This window comes from Jaculus jaculus, chromosome 17 (genome assembly GCF_020740685.1).
Source record: "Jaculus jaculus isolate mJacJac1 chromosome 17, mJacJac1.mat.Y.cur, whole genome shotgun sequence".
Taxonomy (NCBI): domain Eukaryota; kingdom Metazoa; phylum Chordata; class Mammalia; order Rodentia; family Dipodidae; genus Jaculus; species Jaculus jaculus.
The window spans coordinates 63,684,174-63,708,370 of NC_059118.1; the positions used below are offsets into that span (position 1 = coordinate 63,684,174).

Here is a 24,197-nt window from a genome sequence, read left to right on the forward strand (position 1 = left end):
ATGGGGGCACATGCCTTTAATCCTAGCACTTGGGTGGCAGAGGTATAATGATCTCCATGAGTTCAAGGTCACCCTGATACTACATGATGAATTAATGAATTCCAGGTCAGCCTGGGCTAGAACGAGATCCTACCTTGAAAATCCTCTCTCTCTCTCTCTATATATATATATATATATATATTGCAGTTAAGGTGCTTGCCTACAAAACCTAATGACTCAAGTTCAATACCTACATAAAGCCAGATGCACAAAGTAGCATGCATCTGGAGTTTCTTTGCAGTGGCTAGAGGCCCTGGTGTATCCATTCTCTGTCTATCTCTGTCTCTCTGTGCTTGCAAATAAAATAAAAAAATTTTAAATATATTTATTTATTTGAGAGAGAGAAAGAGGGAGAGAATGGCATGCCAGGACCTCCAGACACTGCATACAAACTCCAGATGCATGCACCTTCTTGTGCATCTGGCTGAAGTGGGTCCTGGAGAATTGAACCAGGATATATATATATAAACTTAAACACAAACCCTCTTATAAGGATCAATGTGGGTAGGCAGAAAAGGGTTTGTAGTACCCTCCCTAAGAATTCTATTATTTACTGTGACTGTTATTCTTAGCTGTGTTTAAATAAATACAGTATAAAACTTAGTGCCTTAACCCCCCCCCTTTTTTTGTTTGTTTGTTTTTGTTTTTAAAGGTAGGGTTTCACTCCAGCCCAGGCTGACCTGGAATTCATTAATCCATCAAGTAGTCTCAGGGTGGCCTCGAACTCAAGTGATCCTCCTACCTCTGTCTCCCGAGTGCTGGGATTAAAGGTGTGCGCCACCATGCCCGGCTTACCTTTATCATTTTTAAGTGCATAGTTCAGTGGTAGTTAAGCACATTCACGGTTAGGCTGCTGTCACTACCACCCATTTCCAGAATCTCCGTCTTGTAAAACAGGCTCCCCCTCACCCTGACAATGGAGTCAGTCTATCTTCCATCTCCATGGATTGACTCCCTTCGGTTCTTCTTGTACGGTGGGATCATTCAATATTTTTGCTTTGGCCAAGGGCTTATTTCTTTTCCTGAGATGTTTCCAAGACTCATCCACGCGTCAGTGTGTGTCTGACTTTTTTCTGTCTGAGCATAGTGCACTGAGTGTGCGCAAGCTTGACTTCTGCTTCCCTCGGCACTACACAGCAGCTCCCAGCGCTTCCGTGGTCCGGGCGCTGCTGGGAGTGTTTACTCCACAGGACAGTCTGCACAGATGGGCCATCCGCAGTGTCAGAGTCCCTTGTCAGCGGAGAGGATACTCAACAGCCGTTCATGCTGAGGGGCGATGTGGCTTGGGACTCGCCATCAGACTGACTTGACCCGGGGGGGGGGGGGGGTGGCTGTCCTGTCCATCAGCGTATATGACCCTTCATGTGACTTTCCCTGATTTATCTGCTCCAATCTTTCTTTCAACTACCTTCTTTTCCTTCCTTACTTTGAGTCTGGCTCAGCCATACCACCAACCTCGTCTGTGGCTATGGATTCCATTGTTAGGAGCCCATGGTGCCTGCATGGCTCAATTCTGCATTTTGGAGGAGTCTGGCTGGTTTGAGACACAGTCTCACTCTCTGTGTGGCTAAGTTGGCTTTGAACTTCAGCCTCGCCGGTGCTGGGCTCCGACAGGCTTCCCTGGGCCCGGCTCCTCGGCAGCCTGTGGCGCTCACTCTAAGGCTCTGGACTGCGGTTGGGACAGGGGCTGGGACAGGGGCGTGCTGGAGAAGGCAGGAGGGATGGATTGTCATCTGGACAGACGTCCTTGGGCAGCCAGTAAGACACATCTACAGCAGTGATGGGAAGGAAACTGAAAGAAAAAACAAATTGGTTGAAATGAAGTGCCTGGTCTCCCACAGCTCACAATGCTGGTTGGCTTGTGCAATCTGTGGGTCTCCAGACATGACTCACTCTGGGGAGGCTGTAAAACCCCCACAGAAGTAAGGCTTTCTCACTGTGTTGTTATTTTATGGGAGGGCCTTGGTTATATTGATTAATTAGCCAGTTAATTAACTCATCAACCTCCCAGTGCTTACCAAGTGCTGATCAGGTGCCAAGCATCCGGCGTTGTCTCTGCATGATGTACAGAGGCCACGAGAGCCTCTAGTGCATTTGTGTTGGGAATTGAGGTGACAGTCCCTGCATGCCAGGAGCCCTTGTCCATTCCTCAGGCCCTGGGCAGGAGTTTTCGTACACTGCTTCACGTCCCAAGCGCTGAGTGTTCGGTGCTGTTTTCGCCGATGGAAACCTCGGGAGCAGGGAGAGCTCTCTCCAGTCAGACCATGTAAAGACGGCAAACAGAAGCGATGCCCCAGATGGTCTGTAGCAAATCTTGTGTGTTTTCTGCACACACTAAGCTGCCTTGAGTGGAAGCAAGAGTTCTTCCTGGTGGAGATTCTGACACAGCCCTTTGCAAAGCTGTGAATAGAGGGAGGCATGAAGGCCACCCTGGACAAAAATACACACCCGTGTGGGTGGATCCTGAACTCCCCGAGAGAAGCTTCACCCAGATGCCATCTATTTGAAATTTTTTTTATAATTTTTTTATTTGCAAGTAGAGAGAGAGAGACAGACAGACAGAGGGAGAGAGAGAATGGGCATACCAAGGCCTCTAGCCACTGCAAACGAACTCCAGATGCATGTGCCCCCTGTGCATCTGGCTTACGTGGGTCCTGGGAAATTGAACCTGTGTCCTTTAGCTTTGCAGGCAAATGCCTTAACCCCTAAGCCATCTCTCTAGCCCGAAAATAATTTTTTAAAAATACTGGCATTATAATGATTGACCTTTAAAAATATTTCATTTCATTTAATCAGTAAATGAAATTAAGTTCAATTAATTTCACTTTAATGGCTAGAAAAAAAACATGAAAATGTGCCTGGAAAATATAAATGATATTCAATCTTTTAAGAAAAATTAGAAAATTGACAATGATTAAAACATCAATGAGCCAGACATGGTGGCTCACACCTTTAATCCCAGCACTTGGGAGGCAGAGGTAGGAGGATCGCCGTGAGTTCGAGGCCACCCTGAGACTAGAGAGTGAATTCCAGGTCAGCCTGAGCTAGAGTAAGATCCTACTCCAAAAAAGCAAAAAAAAAAAAAAAAAAAAAAATCAATGTATTTTAACTGCGTAGATGCAAGATCTATCAATTCAAGAAGAAAAGACAGCCAAATGCTTACCACGAGATGTGCCACCTCTACCACACTCACCCCATCAGAAGAGACCACAGGGGACGTGGCGACGTGAGTTCTGCGCTCAATGCCAGGCCGACAGTGGCCTCCAGAGAAACAGCAACAGACACAGGCGGGACCTAAAACTCATCATTACAGAAAAGCAAGGCTGCAGAGACCTCAACACGAAACTCCGACTGCTAACGCCCTGCCAAAGCTTAGGGACCGTTGCTGAAGAGGCAACTAGAGGTGTTAAGAGCCACAGGGTGGGTAGAAATAACCTGACAGAGGACCTGATTACTCACACTGAACAGCACGGCCCTACTGAGGGCCCTCAGGGAGATGGGGACTGGAGTGAGGGGACACAAGCCTATAGCCTATGTAAAAAAATAATAATTATGTATATGTATAATTCAATGTCTTTTAAAACATTTAAAAATTCTTCAGCTTGGTCACAGATGGACATAATGTTAGATTCATTTAGTCTTGAAATTGAATTTATCTTCACTATCAATTTCCTTGTTCTTTAAGGAAATTACACCTTCCTGATTCTCCTCTCTGAAATTTCCTCTAGCTCCAATTTCTATCCATTGGCTTAAATCTATTTTCACATTCTTCGTCACATACAACAATCCACAGGACTTAAAAATAATTTAGGTGGTTTAAAAAAAATTTAAACCTAAAGGTGCATTAGAATATTCAAGAGAACATTATCACTTCACTATTTCCAGTTTAGTTATTTAAAATATACCCATAAACTGGGTGTGGTGGCGCACGTCTTTAATCCCAGCGCTAGGGAGGCAGAGGTAGGAGGATCGCTGAGTTCGAGGCCACCCTGAGACCACAGATGAATTCCAGGTCAGTCTGAGCTAGTGTGAGACCCTACCTTGATATACCCACAAGGTTGCTTAACCCCACATGGTGCTAAGCACACTGGCTGAGAATGTCCATCCACACAGCGACAGGTGGGCAGCTCACAGCCTGAGCACCAGCTGGGAAGCTGGTCCTCCTGCTTCCACAAAGGCCTGAGGCGGCATGAGGGAGCTGGTCACCTGTAGACAGCAGAACTAGTTGTTCCCCTCTGCTTAATGCCAGCATGAACCATAGTTTTTAAAGACATGTCAGAAAATGCAAGTTAAAAGGAGAAATAAGCACCTGCCAGTAGGCGGTAAGAGGAAGGTCCGGTGGTTCTCAGTCGGTGGCCTCCGCACGGCCTCGCCGCTTGTCCATCAGTGCCGAAACCCTTGCTCCCGTCTCAGCCTGGCACAAGCATGACCGGCCCGCTTCCCTCTGACATTTTGATGGGCAGAATATGGCCTGTGGGCCTATGTCACATGTGTTTTATATGGCCCATGAGGTATGAACAGTGTTTTCATTCTTAAATCTCTGAAGAAAATTACTTTTTTTTTGGTTTTTCGAGGTAGGGTCTCACTCTAGCCCAGGCTGACCTGGAATTCACCATGGAGCCTCAGGGTGGCCTTGAACTCACGACAATCCTCCTACCTCTGCCTCCTGAGTGCTGGGATTAAAGGCGTGCGCCACCACACCCGGCTTGAAAATTTTTAAAAAAATTTGTTTTACATACTATTAATGGCTTTATTCTGAGTTATTCTTTGACCTACAATGGCAGCTTGGGAGGAATGACACTTAGGGCCTTTGCCACAGCGATGGTGACAAGGGGAAGATACAGGAGGCGTAAGGAAAGCAGCAGAATCCTGACGCAGGCTGACCACCGGAGCAGGAGGACAGACAGAACACTGCGCTCACTGACGGCAGCTGCTCTGATGCCCATAAAGTATGCCAGCCAGGGCTGGGGAGTAGATTGCCGGACACCCAGTCTTCTGTCTCCCCTCCCGCCACCTCCTTCTTACAGTGCAGAGTAGGACTGCAGCGCCGTCTCCACTCACTGGCTCTTGCGGTGTCAGATAGCATACACTCCCGTAGTTTGTTTTTTTGGGAGGAGGGTCTCACTCTAGCCCAAGCTGACCCAGAATTCACTATGCAGCCCCAGGCTGGCCTCGAACTTATGGCAATCTTCCTACCTCTGTCTCCCCGAGTGCTGGGGTTAAAGGCCTGCGCCTGGCCACTCCAGCATTCTTGTTAGAGATCCAGGAAAGTATGCAGCCCAAGCCTCGGTCACCTAGGAAAGTCGTCCAGCTACCCATCCACATGGCCATCCACCCGAACCTTGCTGTGGACCTGGGACCTGCCCTTGGGTGTTTCTGAGACCTAGCCTGCCTCCTGTGGCCTGGGTGTACCTGGGGGCTGTTGAGACGCCCATGAGGCACAGAGGCGGGGAGGGCGCGCGTCTCACCCACCCCGAGGCCTCTGCACACCTCACCCCGTCCTCCGCACGGGGGCACCGGGAGCTCCCCAGCAGCCCTCCTGCGCTGGGTGGAGCCAGGCTGTGTTCTAGAACCCCGCCCAGGCCAGTGTCCTCGCCACTCTGGAACTCGCTGCCATTCCAGACAGGGCAGCCTAGAATGGCAGCGTGGGGCCGCTTGCCCAGGGCGGTGCCTGCTTGCTGCGGCTCTCGGTGCGGGCTGAGCGCGGGCTGCGGCCAGCATGCGGTGGCGAGACCGCCTGGCCGTGCTGTTCCTGCCCCCGGGCATGATGCTCACGGTGACCTCGCTGATGCTCTTCTTCCTGCACATGGGCCTGTTCGCCAGCGACGTGCACAACTTCTGCGTCACGCACCGCTTTGAGCTCATGAGCTTCCGCTTCACGGTCTTCCTGATGGTAGGCCAGGCGTCCCGGGACGGGCTGGGCGTGGAGGCCCGGGGGCTGGCGGTGCCCACCCGCCGGGCGTCTGCAGTTCTCGCAGGTGATCAGCATCTTCTGGGCCGCCTCGGGGTCGCTGTACGCGGAGATGACGGACGACAAGTTTTTCAAATGCTTTGCCCTGACCATCCTGAGTGAGTGGGGAGCCGCGGGAGCCCCGAGATGTGGCCCCGAGGGGACCGGGACGCCGCCGGGCTGATGCGGGCTCTCCTCCACCCAGTACTCAATGCTGCCATGTTCTTCAACCGCCTGTCCCTGGAGTTTCTCTCCATCTACTACCGGGAGGAGAAGCACTGAAGCCCCCGGACTGGCCACGGGGCCAAGAGGGGCCGAGCGAAGGCCGCCTGGCTGTGTCAATAAAGTCTGTGGTTGATTTGCGCCCTCCTGCTCCTGGGGCGGTGCAGTGGGCGGCCGGAGACCCCGGGGAAGTTCGGGTGCAGGCGATCCTGGACCTCGGGGCTCCACGGCCCGTCTGCAACCTCTGCATGGCTTCACGTGAGCCTGAGGTTGTAGATGCCTCTGGTTTCGGTGAGAGGAATGGAGGAGAGCCTCCAGGTCTCCCCACCTTCTCACCTTGGGGTCCCAGGTCCCAGGAGGGCCCCATGCAGATGTGCAGGTCCCTAGGAGGTCCAGATTGAGATCACTGTCATCTGCTGCCCGGCCCAGGCGAGACACCAGGGCGAGGAGGCCCTGGAAGCCCAGTGCCCGCAGGGTCAGAGGTCCCTTCCCGGACCGAGCCAGGGTTTCCATCAAGTCCCGGTGAGGGTGCCTGGTGCCGGGCCAGCGTCACCTTCCTTGGGTGAGTCAGGGGCTGGGGAAGGTGGAGGACCGGGGTCTGGCTGCAGAAGGCTGGAGCAGTGGAAGTGGGGGGACCAGTGGCATTAGAGCTGGACCAGCCAGAGAAATTGGAGGTGTTGAGGGTCCCACTCTCAGCGCATCACCTCACTGGTCAGAGGGAGGCCTGGTCCTGCCTGGGACCAGTTGGCTGTGGTCAGCTTTTCTCTCAGTGCAGAGGCCACAGGGCCAGCTACATTGACTGAGGGCCAGACAGGCCGTTGCAGCCAGGGCACATGTGGCCTGCAGGCACTGTGTCATGGAGCAGCTTGGTGGCATGTTCACTGAGGCAGGCCCGGTGGAAGAGAGCATGGCAGAGGAGACGGGTGGTCTCCCGACTGGCCAAGGGTGTGTTGCACAGGGGGCAGCTGAGGTTGTAAATCCCCATCTCGGAGCCACTGCAAGTTGGACCAGATGATACACTCGGTGTGACTGGCTACCAGGCCGTGCTGGTCTACGTTAACTTGGTGTCTGAAGCAGAGCGCCTCCGTCGCCTTCCTCCCGGGGCCCTGGCCAAGTGCTGTGACTGATCTGATCCTCCGCGACTCCTGCCGTCAGGTGTGAGTGGTGGCCCACCGTGCACAGGACAAGGACCATGACCATGCGCACCTGCAGATCTAGCTCTGCCCCCTTCAGCTCCGGAGTCTCTGATTATCCCTTCACTGCCATGTTTCTAACGGGTGTGGCACACCAGAATTAAGAAATGCATTTGGGGGGGGGGGAGATGGTTTAGCAGTTAAGCACTTGCCTGTGAAGCCTAAGGATTCCAGTTCAAGGCTCGATTCCCCAGGACCCATGTTAGCCAGATGCACAAGGGGGCGCACGTGTCTGGAGTTTGTTTGCAGTGGCTGGAGGCCCTGGCATGCCAATTCTCTCTATCTGCCTCTCTCTCTCTCTCTCTGTCTGTTGCTCTCAAATAAATAAATAAAAATAAAACAAAAAAATTTTAAAGTATTTAAGAAAAAGAAATACATTTTTTTTTTTAAATTTAGGACTGGAGAGACAGCTTAGTGGTTAAGGTGCTTGTCTGCAAAGCCTACAAATGCATATTTGATCTCCAGGTCCCATGTAGCCAGACACACATGACACAAGCGTGCAATATCACACATGAGCCCCCTTGTGCACATGCACCTGGAGTTCATTTAGTAGCTGAAAGGCCTTGGTGCCCATTCTCTCTGCCCCCCTCTTTCTCTTTGTCTCTCAAAAATAAAATAATTTAAAAAAAGTATTTATTTACAAGCAGAGAAGAGAGAGGGAAACAGAGAGGGAGAGAGAGAGAGAGAATTGGTGCCACAGGGCCTTTAGCCACTGTAAATGAGCTCCAGATGCAAGGGTCACTTTGCGCATTGTGCTTTACATGAGTCCTGGGGAAATAAACCTGGGTCATGAGGCTTTGTAGGCAAGTGCCATAACCACTGAGCCATCTGTCTAGGTCCAAAAGAATGTTTTATGAACCTAAAACTGACATGCAATTTATGCTAGTTTTATCATTTACAATTAAAATAAAGTTTTATTAGCACGCCACCCCTCTCTGGCATCGTCTGTGACTTTTTCACACTGCAGGGGCCAAGCTGAGAGCTGTCCACTGACAAGCTGTTGCTGTGACCGCCAGGAAACTTCCAGCAGTCAGAAAGGAGCCTTTCTCTGGCCCTTCAGCGTCCGAGTCCACCGCCAGCCTTCCTCTCCTGCTGTCTTCACATTGTGATGAAGGTCTCCAGCTCTGATGGAGGCGTCGAAAGCCAGTTTCCATCTTTCCTAGCTCCTTCCTTTACCCACCCCCCATCAGTCACCTCTCTCTTGCCTCTATCATATTTTAACAATTTTCTTTGACTCAATCATTCTTTTTGTCTAATTACTTTTTTGTTGTTAGGGCTTCACTCTAGCTCAAGCTGTCTTGGAATTCACTCTGTAGTCTCAGGGTGGCCTTGAACTCAAGGTGATCCTCCTACCTCTGCCTCCTGAGTGCTGGGATTAAGGGCGTGAACCACCACGCCTGGCTTCTAATTATATTTTTTATGTGATTTTTAAGGAGGAGGGGTGGTGAGGAAAACGGAAAATTTATAGGGTATTTATTCTTTGATTCGGTAACATTTGGCTGCTGAAAGGGCCCGTGTTAGGGAGCTTTCAAGGCAATGGTAAGTCAGGATGTTTCCAGTATGTGACTGCAAGGGACGAGACCCAGGGTGGCCACACAGGCCGCTGCGTCTCCAGCACTTAACCACAGACACTTAGCCACGACTTCAACGCCTGGCTGCTGCTTCCTTCCTGGCACCAAGCACTGGCGCACTGGGGAGAGCCCTTGGGGGCCGGGGTGGCCCTGGCGGAGGGGCTCTGCACCAATGGCTGCTTTAGGAGAGAAGAGATGATAACATGGAAGAATGGGCCTGGGGAGCCTCAAGTGGGGTCCTGAAGAGGGAATAGGCAGAGCTGCTTCTCCACTGGAGGTAGGCCTCATGAGGGCAGCACATAGAACTGGCTTCCTTTGAGTGGTGGGACTTGGAGGAGGGGCGCAGTGGGGATGCTGGACCCAGGAGTCATCTACTGGAGGCGGGGCTGGGTGGACACGAGGCCACGCTGATGTCACCAGGGCTTCTTTCAAGGCTACATTTGGGGCACCTCATCCCGGCACCATACATACATCCGCAGTGTGGACAGAGTTTTCTGTTTGGTTTTGTTCTGTTTTGTTTCTTTTCTTTTTGTTTTAGGGTCTCTAGCCCAGGCTGACCTGGAATTCACTATGTAGTCCTAGGCTGGCCTCAAACTCACAGAAATCCTTCTACCTCTGCCTCTCGAATACTGGGATTAAAGGTGTGCACCACCACACTTAGCTAGAGCTTGCTGGTTTTTTTTTTTTTTTTCTGCTTGTTTGTTTGTTTTTGTTTTTTTTTGTTTCTCGAAGTAGGGTCTCACTCTAGCACAGGCTGACCTGGAACTCACTACGTAGTCTCAGGGTAGCCTTGAACTCAAGGTGGTCCTCTTACCACTGCCTCCCAAGTGCGGGGATTAAAGGCATGCGCCCCCAAACCCAGCAAGCTTGCTGTGTTTTAACAAGCCCTTGGTCCCTGCTCCCCTTTGCAGGCCTGGGGTTACAGGTATGCATGGCCATGCCCAGCCTTTTGAATTGGGTTTGGAGACTTGGAGTGAAGTGGTTTCAGGCCCCCTGAAGCCCTCATGTTTGGGCCAGGAAGTCCACTTGCGTGCTGAGCCGTCTCTCTGGCCCTCTCAGAATGTTCTGGACCTCTGAAGGATAGAACTGTTCTGGGAGCTCAGAGTCGATGAAATCTTGAACATTATTGATCACAAAGTTAATTATCACTTTTGGAATTAGATCTCAGATTCATTTGTTGAAAATTGACATGTAAGAGCCTATGACATTATGAGTGTTCTCCACTTGTTTCTCCATTTATGGATCTATGAGAAAGTTTTCTTCTTGGCCTTTTTCATCATTTTCAGTTAACAATTTATCAATATCAGAAAATATCCCAGCTCTCTGGAGAAAGGCATTCCAGCTCTCCATGTCCTGAGAATCACATGGCAGCTCAAGGAAGCAAAAATCTGTAAGCTCACTGCTCTATATTTAAGAGTGCCAAGGTGTGCTTGCTAGATGTAAAACTCTTTCCACATCTAAGCTCTGAAGTTGTGTAAGGTAAACATGTTCTCTTCCTCCTCCTCCATCTTTGTACCAGAGCAAGCTTGCTGAAGTGAGGACTTGCCAGTTTCAACTTTCATGCTGCCAATGTTTCTGATCATTGGATCAGCCCAGTCCTTATTATTCACCAACATTTGGTGTTCATCCTAGAGTGGAACTCTCTTCTTTGGACAATAGCTCCAGTTTGTAGGTGGAGAGGTACCCAACCCCATGCTCACTTCCAGGCCTTATGAGCAGGTGAGAAGCCAGCCCTGCCCCTCAGTCATTCTTACTAAATACTAAATTCTTACTAAAATAGTGTGTTAGTCAGCTTTCCATTGCTGTAATAAATACCTGAGATAATCAACTTATAAAGAGGAAAGGTTCATTTTGGCTCACAGGTGCAGAAATTTCAGTCTGTAATTTCATAGACTTGTTGCTTTTGTTCTGTCCTGAGCCCGCACGTCATTGAGGCAAAGTCACTTGCTACATTAGTCACCAACAAAAAGGAATTGGCTGAGGTTCCACCAGCCTCCTCAAGGGCACACCTTGAATACCCAAGAGACCCCCACCTCCACCTCCTAAACAGGTGTCATCACCTAAAAGCACCACCGGCTGGGAACTAATCCTTTAAGAAATGAGCCTTTGGGGATATTTAAAACCCAGACTTCAATAAACATGGTTTTAATTAGTCCTTAAGATAGTTCTCCCTCAAACCAGTTGGCACCACTGCAGCCCATTTGTCTGTCACTCGCAGGGATACTGGCTTGTTTTCTGAGGTCACAGCTCCCACTGCCCCTCATTCTCGCTTTCCTTTTCACCACTCCGCTGTGGTGCCTTGAACAGAAAGTGTCCCTCCACCCCGTGGTTTCATGTGTTTGTAATGAAGCTTCCTGCTTAATCCTGAGTTGGTGGAGCCTTTGGAAGGTGGCACCATGTTGTATGAGGCACGTCACTGGGGGTGGGCCTTGGGAGTTACAGCCTCGCCCCACTTGCCAGGCTTAGATCTCTCTGTTTCCTCTCTGCTCCTAGGGAGATGTGACACCTGGCTGTCTCCTCCAGCTATGCTTTTCCCGCTATGCTGAGACCTCTGTTTGAAACTGAGAGCTGGAAATAAACCCTTTCCTTCTATAAGCTGCTCCTCATTCTGGTGTTTTATCCCGGCAACAAGAAAGCAACTGCTGTGCCACTGAACCCAATCTCAGAGAGTGCATAGTGACTTTGCTGTGTGACCAAACACCTGAAAAGAGGAAACTTAAAGAAGGAAGGGGGTCTGGAGAGATGGTTTAGCTGTTAAGGCGCCTGCCTGCAAAGCCACAGGACCCAGGTTCGATTTCTTAGGATCCATGGAAGCCAGATGCACAAAGCAGTGCATGCATCTGGACTTCTTTTGCAGCCTCAGAAGGTCTGGGCGCCCCCCCTTCCTCTCTCAAATAAATAAAATAATTTCAGAAAAGGATTTGGTTTCTTCCCCCCCAATTTACAGTCTGAGGTCCGGTCCATTTTGGCGGAGAAGGCACGGTGGCAGGCGCATGAAGCGGCTGGTCGTGCGTCTACAACCAGGAAGCAGAGAGCGATTGGTGCTCCGGCTCAGTCTGGGAGCCTACACACGGGTCCCAGACTGCATTTAGGCTGGGTCCTCCTACCTCAATTACACTAATCTGGAAAATCCCTCACTGACTTTCCCAGGCATTTGTTTCCATGGTGATTCTAAATCCTGTCAAGTTGACAAGATGAGCCATCCATCACAGTAAGCCAGCATCCCTGTGTACCCAAATCAGTGGTGGTGATTTCTCTTTACTAATTGTCAAACTTTCGGCAACCTTTGATGCAGTTGAGCATTTTTTTTTAATGTCTTAAAACTATTTTTTTTCCCTTGGTTCTGGCGTAGCCTATTTCTTTCCTTTTTTTCAATTTTAATTTTAATTTTTTGCAGCTTTCCCTCAGTTTGCTCTCTAGCTGTATTCTGGGCTCTCTTTCTTCTAGTCCCTTGCTTTAACTATCAGTGCTATGGTTTGTCTCCCAAAGCTTCTATGTTGGAGGCTAATCCCCTATGCATGTGTTAATATGTGGGGATTTGAAGAAGTCATTAGCTGTAAGAGCCTTGCCCCTGTGCACTAATGAGTGCTTTTATTGTGGAAGTGCATTTCTAAGTGTGAATTTGGTTCCTTTGCTGTGGCTTTGTTCCGCCCTTTCACCTTCTGCCTTGGGGTGTTGCTGTGTGAGACCCTTGTCAGATCAAGGACGTCCTTGATCTTAGACTTCCAGACTCCATGATGATAAAAAATAAATTTCCGCGCTTATTTTAATTGAGAACTTTAATATATAAGTATATAATAGTTTGATCATGTTCCCATCTCTTTATCATTTTTTGTTGTCCTTTGTCCCTTGTCCCCATCACGTGAGGTAGTTCTTTCTGTCTTATTGTCCTTCTCCATTCCCCATGTCTAAATGTTGATGGACTCAGAGCAGTGTGGATCTTGTGGGGTGTCACCACCCACTGTGGGGTCATGAATGTGCCAGTCAGTTCATTCTGGGGGGGGGGGGACAAAGCCCCAATGTACAATTTCTGTGTATTAATTTACACAGTCTTACATATTAGACACAAAATGGACAATCTTCAACATGTGAATCATTCCTGAGATAGTTCTAGAGACCTGATTCATCCCTGAGATTCCCAGCTCCATAGTTACTGACCTGACATCCCCATGGGAGATATCTAACAGGCGTTTTGATGGACAATGGCCAAACACACCCTTGATTCTCCATCATGAATCTGTTCCTCCACTTGATTCTCAGGTCAATACATGAAACTTCAATGGATTCACTGATTGAGGCCCCCAGAGATTTTGTTTTCATATTCCCACAACTCTCCCACCTCACGCTAGGAGTTATTCATGCCAGTTCTTCAAAGTCTATCCTGGGAGCTACCCAGCCATTCCATCTCCACTACCCCATTTCTGGTCCTAAGCCCCTGCAGAGTCTACTAAGCGCCATGTCCCCTTCCGCTCTTCCCTCTTCCCCTGAGCCTCATCTGGCTCTCCCAAACTCAGCTCCAGCTCCTTCCCAGTTTACTACTCTCTCAACTGCTGCCCAGTCCTTGAGCCAAGCCTTCTCGGGCCACTTGTGCTGGGCTCCTCAGTGTCCAGGTTTCCTGCGAGGGCGCCTTCCCCACGATCCAGCTGAAGCCGAGCTTCAGGGCTCTGCTCTCCACAGTTCACTCCACAGAATATTTTCTTCTTAGGACCATCAATCACTAGGACTCGGCCTTGCTAATTGTATTATTGTATCTTGTCTTTCTTCTCCGGAATGCAAGCTCCATGAAATAGAAACCAATCATTTACCACCTGTCGCTAGACTTGCCCTCCATATGACTCAATGCCAGTACTTTAAATACTAAATGAGCTCTAGTTTTAAGACTATGATGCACATTCTCTCTGTCTGTCTGTCCCTCTCTCTCTTGTTCTCTCTTCTCTCTCATTCTCTCCCTGCCAAGGGATTGAACCTAAGAGTTCTCATATGCTAGGCTAGACCTGTCACAGTGAGCTATATCTCCAGCTCATTTTATTTATTTTTTATTTTTATTTATTTATTTGAGAGCAACAGACAGAGAAAGAGGCAAAGAGAGAGAGAGAGGGAATGGGTGCGCCAGGGCCTCCAGCCACTGCAGACGAACTCCAGATGCGTGCGCCCCCTTGTGCATCTGGCTAACGTGGGTCCTGGGGAATCGAGCCTCGAACCGGGGTCCTTAGGCTTCACAGGCAAGCGCTTAACCACTAAACAATCTCTCCAGCCCTTTATTTATTTTTTTAAATTATTTATTTATTTGAGAGAAAGAGGGAGATAGAGCGAGGTGGGGGCGGGGAACATCTGGCTTTATGTGGGTACTGGGGAATCGAACTCGGGCTCTTAGGTTTTGCAGGCAAGCTCCTTAACTGCTGAGCCATCTCTTCAGCCATTTTATTTCCTTTTTCTGTGCAAAATGTTCCCATATACATCGTCATATAATCGTTTTGCATATAGCATTTCCCATACAATACACGTATTTTTATGTTAGTGAATCAGATTCATAAACATTCTCATAACTGCCTAGAACAACTTTCTATGCCATTTACTCAGCTGTCATTTGATATTTAGGTCATATCAATTTTTTTCACATTAATGAGCATCATGTGTTTTTCATTCATGTGGTGTGTGTGTGTGTGTGTGTGTGTGTGTGTGTATGTGTGCACGTGCACACTCCTGTCTTAGTTGGTCACTGGAAACAAATCCAGGGAGGCCCCTGGCCCTGCAGTAGCCTCTTCCAGTGTTGCACACCTGGTCGGACTGAGTGGGAAATAAGCTGGAGTCTGGAGTGCAATTAGCATGTGAATTAGTGGCATGAGGATAAACAGATGATTATCCCATTTCACAGCTGTTGAGTGGTGTTAAATAGACACTGTCTGACAGCTTGAGCTCTCGATACAGAGTTTATTAACAAATGATTAAGGGCAAAAGGAGAAAAGAGCTATTGGTTTAAAAAAAAAAAAAGAAAATAGGATTTCCACAAATGAAATCCTTTCAAAGTGCTTTTGACCAAATTAAACTGATTCCAACTCCTAAATCACGTTGTTTGTTCAGGACGTGAGCAGTACAAATACGCACATTCCCTGCTTCGTGGTCTTTGTCTGAACAACCCTGAGTGATTTCTAGATGCTGTTACAATACCCCTTCAGCAGCTGCATTCTGCCACGGGGAAACTGAGTCACAGAGCTGCCCATGGCCTTTCACAGGGTCACATTCAGAAGTAGACAAAATTAGAACTCACAGCTCCAGGCTCCAGAGATTAGCTTTGAAAAATAACAGCCACTTTTTTTCTTGATGAAATCATCATCGACATTTTTTAGAGTTTGTACCAGGTGAGGATTTTATTGTACATGGTGTTTATTTTGACAGTTTTCCTTAATGACCTGCTTTGGCATCAAAGCTACGGAACCCTGCAGTGTGGCTTGGCTGGGGCCTGATGGAGTGTGTATTGCTGCTTGTGGCTTCGTTTTCACGCACGTTTGAATTTGATTTCTTTTTCTAGTACTGAGGCTTGAACCCGGGACTTCACAGTACCATGCGCAAGCTTTGACACTGAGTACACTCCCATAGGACATGGTGGCACACGCCTGTAATCCCAGCACTGGGAAGGCTGAAGTAGGAGGGTCATGGTGAGTTTCAGGCCAGTCTGGGACTACAGACTGAATTCCAGATGAGCCTGGGCTCAGGAGACAGACACAGAAAACACGCAACTCCTACCAAACCAGAGCTCCAGAGACTCAGAGGCTCCCAAGACCGCATCACTGAAGTGGACCTAAAACGAACCCAACATGGCGCAGGGAAATTCGTGGAAGAGGGGGCAGAAACATTGCTAGAGCCACATGTTGGGACATTATGCGCAGAGACATAGTCTCCTCTCCGTAACTGATGGCTAACCCCACAATGCACAATCTACATTCCCCAACAAGGAGGGGCCCTGTGGAGGGAGGGCGGACAGGGAGGAGGCTAACAATGGTATCAACATGGCTATATACATATGTGTACATAACTAATAATAAAAGGTAAACGAACAAACAAATCAACAACAGCAAATGAACACATTGAGGTACACTCCCAGCACACATTCTGATTTCTTTGCCTTAAGTTTTGGGTATGTGGTTTTAGGGTTAAAAACAGATACAAAGACATCACAGGCTACTGCGATTACCACCAGTGATTTTACATTTTGTGGAAGATCTTCAGAAGTCAGTAAAGCTCTCACTGAGCCGGCCATCTTGCCGAAGAATCAGGCAGTGGTAGATTGGGGCGTCTGTGACCCCAGCACTTGGGAGGCAGAGGCAGGAAGATCACACATTCAAGACCAGTCTGACCTGCTTAGTGCACTCAAGGGCAGCCTGAGGAACATAGCAACCTTGTTTTAAGAAACTGAAAATGGTAGCTGCAGATACGGCTCAGTGGTTAGGGCACTTGCCTACAAGGCCTAACGACCCACATAAAGCCCGATACAAAAAGTGGCGCATGTGTCTGGAGTTTATTGGCAATGCTGAGGCCCTGATTCACCCATTCTCTCTCTCTGTTACTCTCTCTGGTCTGTCTTTCTCTGCTTGCAACTAAATATTAATTAATGAATAATGATAATATCAATAATGAAGCTAGGTGTGGTGGTACATACCTTTAATCCTGGTAACTCGAGTTCGAGGCCAGCCTGGGCTACAGTGAGCCCCTACCTCAAAAATAAACAACCACAACAAACAATAATAACAACAAAACCCCCTGAAAACCTAAAACTGGCTGGGAGTGGTGGCACATGCCTTTAATCCCAGGACTGGGAAGCTGAAGCTGGAGGATTTCTGTGAGTTCGAGGCTAGCCTGAGACTACATAGTGAATTTCAGGTCAGCCTGGGCTAGAGAGAGCCCCTACTTGGAAAAACCAATCAACCAAGCAACCAACCAAATTCTAAAAATGAATAAATAAAAAGCAAAATAGTAAAGGGAAGAAAGACAGAGGTTGGGTGGGCACCTGTCGGGCATCAGCCGAGAGAGCTTGAAGAACAGACAGTCGTCCTCTCCTACTGGGACTTCGTCTTCCACCCAGACTTTCCCAATCTAATGCCCACGGGTTCCTGGCAATAAAGTAGAAACCAGTGTGTTTTAGAAAAGCTATTTTCTGTTACTATTCATGAAAAAGTCGACATAGATACCTCCGACAACGCGGTACTGAATTCTTTTCTCTTTATCAATCGGATGACTCGGAGCGGTGTTTGTATCTGAGAGAACATTGGCAAAGTCACATGTGTCTAGCTTTATGATTTGCACATATGTAAATCACCTCCTTTCATTCAGCTCGTCTTCAGTAGGAATGCAGTATGAAATGCAGTATGACAATTGCTGGGAAGAAAGAACTGATCCAGTGTATTTTTGGAGGCTTGATACAGTGAGGGGGAGGGCAGACTAGGGTTCCAGCAAGTCAGATAATCTTAGTACGCGTATGTCCCACGTACTATGTGGCACACCCATTCACTCCTTGCATTAAACTGCTGTTTGGCTTAAGTCCGCTTCCGTACTTGCGTGGTACAGTTTGGCCCGTGTCCTCCACGTACTAGCTGGATGTGCAGGTTGTCACCTAACCAAGAGTGCGTCCTGGTGAACTCACAGCCTGCTGATTAGTTCAACAGGACTGCTGGTGAGTCAGAGGCTGCCAAGTCATGGCAAACAGAGGTTAATGCTGATGACAACTAATCAGGTTGTTTCTGCAGGCCACATCTTTTCCTCACATCCACTAGCATGCTGACTGTATCTAGAACCATTTTCTTGTCCAAATAAACTTGAATTTAGCTTAGCTAAGATCTTCCTCCAGCAGTCGGTTCTCTGAGCAACCAATGCCCTTGTCCCCATATGAGTAGCATTTTTCTTTGCCTGATCAGATCAGCTAGCATCCGCGTGCTAGACCTTGCTTCCTGAGTGGGCATCCGCGGCTTTCTCAGCGGGCTCCCTCTGGCAGGGACAGTGGCTCCTTGAGGTTTGATTTGGCCCTTGATGGCACGCAGGGGTGAGCCGCCTCTCTTTCCATGAGAAAGACGGGAGCAGTAACACTAAAAGAGATCTCCCCGGTGCTCAGTTAACACATAACACTAATGGAAGCAATTGCTTGAAGTGAGCCCAGGGAGTCGTCGTAGCTCCTGACTATTGTTCACGCCCGCGGGCGAAGCTGCGGGGCAGCGGAGCGGAGCGGAGGCCCCGTCCCGTCCCTGTCCGGCAGCGGCTCGCGAGGGACCCAGGCCCACGCTCCCAGTAAGCTTCTCGGGGTGCCTCTCCGGGGCGTCCTGGGCCTTTGCTTTCCACTGCACTCGCACAGAAGCTGGGAAGCCACCTCCCCACCGGTGAGCTCCCTCCCTCCTGCAACTGACCCCTGGTGGTTGCTATAGCAACTGCAAAGCGGGAGTGATGAGCTGTGTAAACAAGCCCGGTTCCCAGTGCCGGGGTGAGAGAGAGAGAGAGAGAGAGGGGGAGGGAGGGAGAGAGAGAGAGAGAGAGAGAGAGGGAGGGAGGGAGAGAGAGAGAGAGGGGGGGGGGCAGAGGGAGGAGGAGGAAGAGGAGGAGGGGGAGGAAGGAGGAGGGGGAAGGGGAGAAGGGGAGGGGGAGAAGGAGGAGGGGGAGGAAGGAGGAGGGGGAAGGGGAGAAGGGGAGGGGGAGAAGGAGGAGGGGGAGGAAGGAGGAGGAGGAAGAGGGGGAGGAAGGAGGAGGGGGAAGGGGAGAAGGGGAGGGGGAGAAGGAGGAGGGGGAGGAAGGAGGAGGAGGAAGAGGGGGAGGAAGGAGGAGGGGGAAGGGGAGAAGGGGAGGAGGAGAAGGAGGAGGGGGAGGAAGGGGGAGGAGGAGGAGGAGAGGGAGGAAGGAGGAGGGGCAGGGAAGGAGGAGGGGAGGAAGAGGAAGAAGGAGAAGATGGGTCGGAGCAGCGGCTCCTGGGACGATCTGGAGACCGTGGAAGGCGCCTCTCCCGCTCCGCTCCCCTCACCTCCAGCCGGGGAGGAGCCTGGGGTGTGGGAGTGCGGCGTGCCGGGGCCTGCCTTTGATGCCGGCGAGCTGAGCATGAAATCTGAACGTTTAACTCAGAGCTCTAGGCTAGAAATGTGCCAATCTGACCCTGAAAAACAAATCAGCCGGTGTCGCTGCCCCACCTGCTGCGGGCTGAGCTGGGCTGGGCAACCCTGCGTTTACTCCCCGGTTTAATCAATCCAGACTGAGCCCGAGGCGCGGGCTTCTCTTCTAGGACCTGTGCTGCTTTCATTAAGTCTGTTGCCTTTTTTGGAAGGGGCATGGATGGAGAAAGGCCCTCCTAAAGTACACAGGCCCGAGGAATGCAGTGATTACGAAGCCACACGCACACGCATGCACGCGCACACGCACTTGACCTCTTCTCCAGAACTTGGCCACTTCTTGCCCCTAACAGCAGACTCTCCAGTATTTTCAGGCTCTTGATTCACACTCTCCCACCTTCATCCAGGTGGTTTTAAAGAAAAGTTTTGTACACTCAGTATACACTGTGTGACACAGATTATGTCACAGCTTCCCAGGAGGAAACTCCAGTAACTTGGGGAGCCTCTTGCCCTGCTGCTGCCTCTAGTGTGGTAGCCCAGACTCAGCTCTGGCTAGGGCCACCCCTGGCTCTCGCCGCTCGCAGGACCTGCTCCAGCGCAGCGAGCTGTGCGGTGCCCATCCTTGGGCACGCATCCGCACATTCGGTTGGTTAACTGTGGATCTAAGACATTTGGAAAACAATTGCATCTATACTAAATACGTGCAGCCATTTTGGGGGTTACTATTCCAAAACAGTGCTTATATGGTGTAGCTGTGTACATCGCGTTTGCACTGTCTCAAGTGTTTTCAGTAATGTGAAGGTGGTTTGAAGTACACGATAGGCTATGTTCTTAAAGGAATTAGCTTCCACCAATCTCCTGTCTGTGGAGGAACTAATCCCATAGATGCTGAGGGATAGCCATACTTTTAATAATAATATTTAATACGCACTTGTATGATATGCTTGGATTTTTGAAACTTTCACACATCTCTCATTTCATTAGATGCTTAGCAATCATTTAGGGCAAATTATATCTTCTAATTAATTCCTCAGATGAGGGAACTGGAATAAGGGAGATTAAATGACTACATTACAGTGAAGTAAATTGTTGGTGTGAAAATTTTAAGTTAAAGGAGTTATTAGCCAGGTGTTATGGCACATGCATTTAATCCCAGCACTAGTTAGGCAGAGGATTGCCCTGAGCTCCAGGCCATCCTGAGACCACATAGTGCATTCTACCTCAATAAATAAATAAGTAAATAAAGTAAAAATAAACAGAATTCTTAAGGTATGAGTCACTCTTGTTTCTAGGATATCAAGCCCCCTTGTATATAGGACTCTAAATTGAAACAAACACCTCTTTTTTTTTTTTTTTTTACAATCCAGTTCTTTTATTTATTTACGACATCTATTAAGCTATGAATTCACAGGGAATAGGCTCCAGCAGCTCAGGTTCTTTTCCAGTAGTTCTCACACAGTGTGCACACATTTTCCCTTCTCTTTGGCTTCCTCCTTCTCATCATTTTCCTTCACCCATTTCAGGAAGCTGTCTCAGCTCTGAGAGTGCGGTATATGCTCAATACGCATATTAATTCTCTTGGCAAGAATCTTGCCCTTGACTTGCTTGTTCACGACAATGCCAGCAGCATGCTGAGTGACGCATCTGCACTGTTTCTTTTGGGGGGGTATACGTGTGTGAGATGTGTTTGGATGTGCTATTGGAGGCATACATGTGGCGTGTGGATGTGTTTGTATGTGATAGTGGAGGCGTGCATGTGGCGTGTGGGTGTGTTTGTATGTGTGTGGGTGTGTTCGTATGAGCTAGTGGAGGTGTGCATGTGGCGTGTGGGTGTGTTCGTATGAGCTAGTGGAGGCGTGCATGTGGCGTGTGGGTGTGTTTGTATGAGCTAGTGGAGGCGTGCATGTGGTGTGTGGGTGTGTTTGTATGTGTGTGGGTGTGTTCGTATGAGCTAGTGGAGGTGTGCATGTGGCGTGTGGGTGTGTTTGTATGTGCTAGTGGAGGCGTGCATGTGGTGTGTGGGATGAGGCTGACATCTCTTAGTTCTATCCATGGCTCCCTCTTTAAGTGACTAGCCCCAACAGTGCATGGAAGATGCTCCTATCTCCCAAGAGATCCCAGGGGGTTTTAAGAATTCTGATGGGTAATTAGGTTAAAGACTTAGTGTTAGGGGAAGAGATGCCGTTCTGTTACTCAAGAAGAGTTTTAGGAGTTTGGTTCTAGGATTTGGAGGCAAAGACCTAAATATCTCAAAGTCATCCTCTGACCCCCACATGTGCATTGTGGTGCACACACACACACACAATTAATTTTCTGGCTGGAGAGATGGCTTCGTGGTTACAGTGCTTGCCTGCAAAGCCTGAGGACCCAGGTTTGATTACCCAGAACCCACATAAGCCAGGTGCACAAGATGGTGCATGCATCTGGGGTTTGTTTGCAGTGGCTAGAGGCCCTGGTGCGCTCATTCTTTCTCTCACTCTCTTTCTCTCTCTGTCTCTTTCAAATAAGTAAAAAAATTAAAAAATATATTTAAAAATCTGTCTTTAAATATTAAAATTTAAATAAATAAACAATGAGTTTTTTCCAGCACCATCCTGCCTAGCAGACAGCCAAGCCCAGCTGTGGACATGGGTCCCTCATTAGCGGGGCTGGGGGAGGCTTTCGAATGAGCAGTGTGGAGTGCGCGCGTCGGTATGTAAACAGGACATGGGGTACAGCAGGAAAGGCCTCTCCTCAGCTTCTATCAGTTTTACAGCCCCAGAGTCCGTTTCCTCTGTGGAAAGTCAAGGGAGCAATTGTCATCAGCAGTCACAGCCTAGTTATCTGGGAGGGTAGGGGTCTCTGTACATAGATGGAAGGGTCTCTCAAGCCAGAGAGGAAGAGGCGTGACTGGTGAGCATCCCTGTGCCCCTCCTGAGACAATGTCACCCTCTGGCCTACAGGCCAGGGCGTCTTGGGACTGCAAAGAGTGCTCTAAGTGTTAGACTCTGGGCTCCCTGACGTCCTGCCCTTCTCACTCAGAATGAGGAGCGCTGCCTGGCTGATGTTTGTTGTCAAAGCCATAGGTTGGCTTGCCTGCCCCGGTTCCGAGGAGAATCAAGACTGCGTAAAACCAGAGACCAGGAACGTGGAGGGGTGCCGCGGATCCCACTCCTTGCAGCGCCAGGTTTCCTCCCCCTGCCCAGCTGAGGAGGCAGGCTTTGTGCAGCGTCTGGACTCCTGGCTGAGATCTGGCATTTCCCATAGTTTGCTCCTGACCCCTCCTGTGCTGGCTGTGAAATACTGTGAGCTTGAGGCCACCCTAACACTACTAGTGAATTCCAGGTCAGCCTGGACTAGAGTGAGACACTGCCTTGAAAAACCAAAAAAAGAACAAAGAAAGGAAGAAGGTGGCTCTTTTCTCCCTGTCACTCATTCCCATGCTAGCATCAGCCTTGGAGGCTGTAGCAAACACAAGAGGCCCAGGATCCAAGGTTGAAAAGGACAGTGACATTGCTGAACTACTTTTAGCCCACTGTGGAACTCACATCCCATGGATAGACATTCCATCAAGCCTACATTTGTAGAAATGGCCAGGACATGTACTATAGGAAGATCTTAGTGCCAGAGGTGGGGTGTCACCCAGTGAGTTACTGGTTAAGGAGGCCCCTGAGACTCCCAAAACTACAGGCTACTGGCACTGCTCTTGCTGCCCACCAGAACGCGATGGTAAGAGCCTGTTGCTGAAGACCCCACACGCTGTGGCTGCAGAGCATCAACAAATCACAGTGGAACTGAACTGGAAGCCTCCTCTCTGCTGGCTCACTGCCATCCTGCTGGGAAGTGCTGTGTAGGCTGCTGGGGAGAAAACTCATCAGCAGTCTCAACCAGCAGTGGATCCTGCAAGCTGCCCAACAGGCCAGACAGGTCACAGGTGCCCACTGGGACAATAGTGGCATGACTGTTATGGGTGTAACCAACTGCTCTCTGATTGGGTTTGAGGGCTGCTCCCTGGGAGGGAATTCCTGCCTGCTACTAAAACTATACACTAAAGCCTATGGCTGAGAAGGTCATGGGCCTTAGAAGGAAAGCTACTGGTATCACTTGGCTAAATGGATATGTTGCACCCATCAAATTTCCTTCAACATGTTTATGCTCATAGATTAATGCTGCTCTCACCTTTGGTAAAGGGACTTCTTTTTTTTTATTGACAACTTCCAAAATTGGAAAAAATAACCCCTGGTAATTCCCTCCCTCCCCTGACTCTCCTCTTTGAAACTCCACTCTCCATCATATCCCTTCCCAATCAGTCTCTCTTTTATTCTGATGTCATGATCTTTTCCTCCTATTATGATGGTCTTGTGTAGGTAGTGTCAGGCACTGTGAGGTCATGAATATCCAGGCCATTTTGTTTCTAGGTGGAACACTTTGTAAGGAGTCCCACCCTTCCTTTGGCTCTTATGTTCTTTCCGCCACCTCTTCCTCAATGGACCCTGAGCCTTGGAAGATGTGATAGAGATATTGCAGTGCTGAGCATTCCTGTCACTTCTTCCCAGCACCATGATGCCTTCTGAGTCATCCCAAGGTCACTGCCATCTGAAAAGAGAAGGTTCTCTATCAAAAGTGAGAGTAGCATTAATATAAGGGTATGAACATTAAGAGAAGTGCTTACTGGGCAGTTTGATGAGCATAGTATCTACATTTAGCCAGACAGCAGCAGACGTTACACTCCTAGGGCTCTTGACTACCCTGTTGTAGGTTTTCAATATCAGGGATGTATTCCCTCCCATGGAGCGGGCCGCCAGTCCAATTAGAGGGTGGTTGGTTTCCCCAAGGAACTTTTTTTTTTTTTTGCAGTTGGTCAGGGCTACTGGGAAGACTCACAACTCACCACAGTGCTGAGAATAAGTGACTGCAGAGTGCTCAGCACTAAAGGAGAAACTTCTATCACCGCCTCCAGGGCTCAGGGAGCGCTGGGGAAGATGGAGTGGAAAGAATACAGGCGCCAGAAGACGAGGCAGAACGCTTTGGAACACGGTGCTGTGGACATGAAGCAGCATTCATTACCTCGCAGCTGCTGGTGGGACCTACAGAAGGCCCGCCCACTTCTGGGCCATAGACCTACGGTGATGGGCGGTGGACGAGGAAAGAAAACAGGCCAACA

At 49.3% G+C, this 24,197-nt stretch overlaps 1 protein-coding gene across 1 annotated transcript; it reads left to right on the top strand.

The window, feature by feature from the left end:
* Positions 1-5,758: 5,758 nt before the first annotated feature.
* On the top strand, positions 5,759-6,271 carry LOC105944612 (transmembrane protein 262). Its single transcript, XM_012950572.1, has 3 exons — positions 5,759-5,932; positions 6,009-6,108; positions 6,195-6,271. Exons 1-3 carry the CDS (start codon positions 5,759-5,761, stop codon positions 6,269-6,271), a joined length of 351 nt encoding a protein of 116 aa, XP_012806026.1.
* The last annotated feature ends 17,926 nt before the right edge of the window (positions 6,272-24,197 follow it).

What these genes read in the sequence shown, in the direction of transcription:
- LOC105944612 (XM_012950572.1), top strand. Translation starts at nt 5,759, where the DNA reads ATGCGGTGGCGAGACCGCCTGGCCGTGCTGTTCCTGCCCCCGGGCATG. An exon ending in GCTTCACGGTCTTCCTGATG is followed by an intron (nt 5,933 to 6,008) that starts GTAGGCCAGGCG and finishes GGGCGTCTGCAG; the next exon opens with TTCTCGCAGGTGATCAGCAT. An exon ending in CTTTGCCCTGACCATCCTGA is followed by an intron (nt 6,109 to 6,194) that starts GTGAGTGGGGAG and finishes TCCTCCACCCAG; the next exon opens with TACTCAATGCTGCCATGTTC.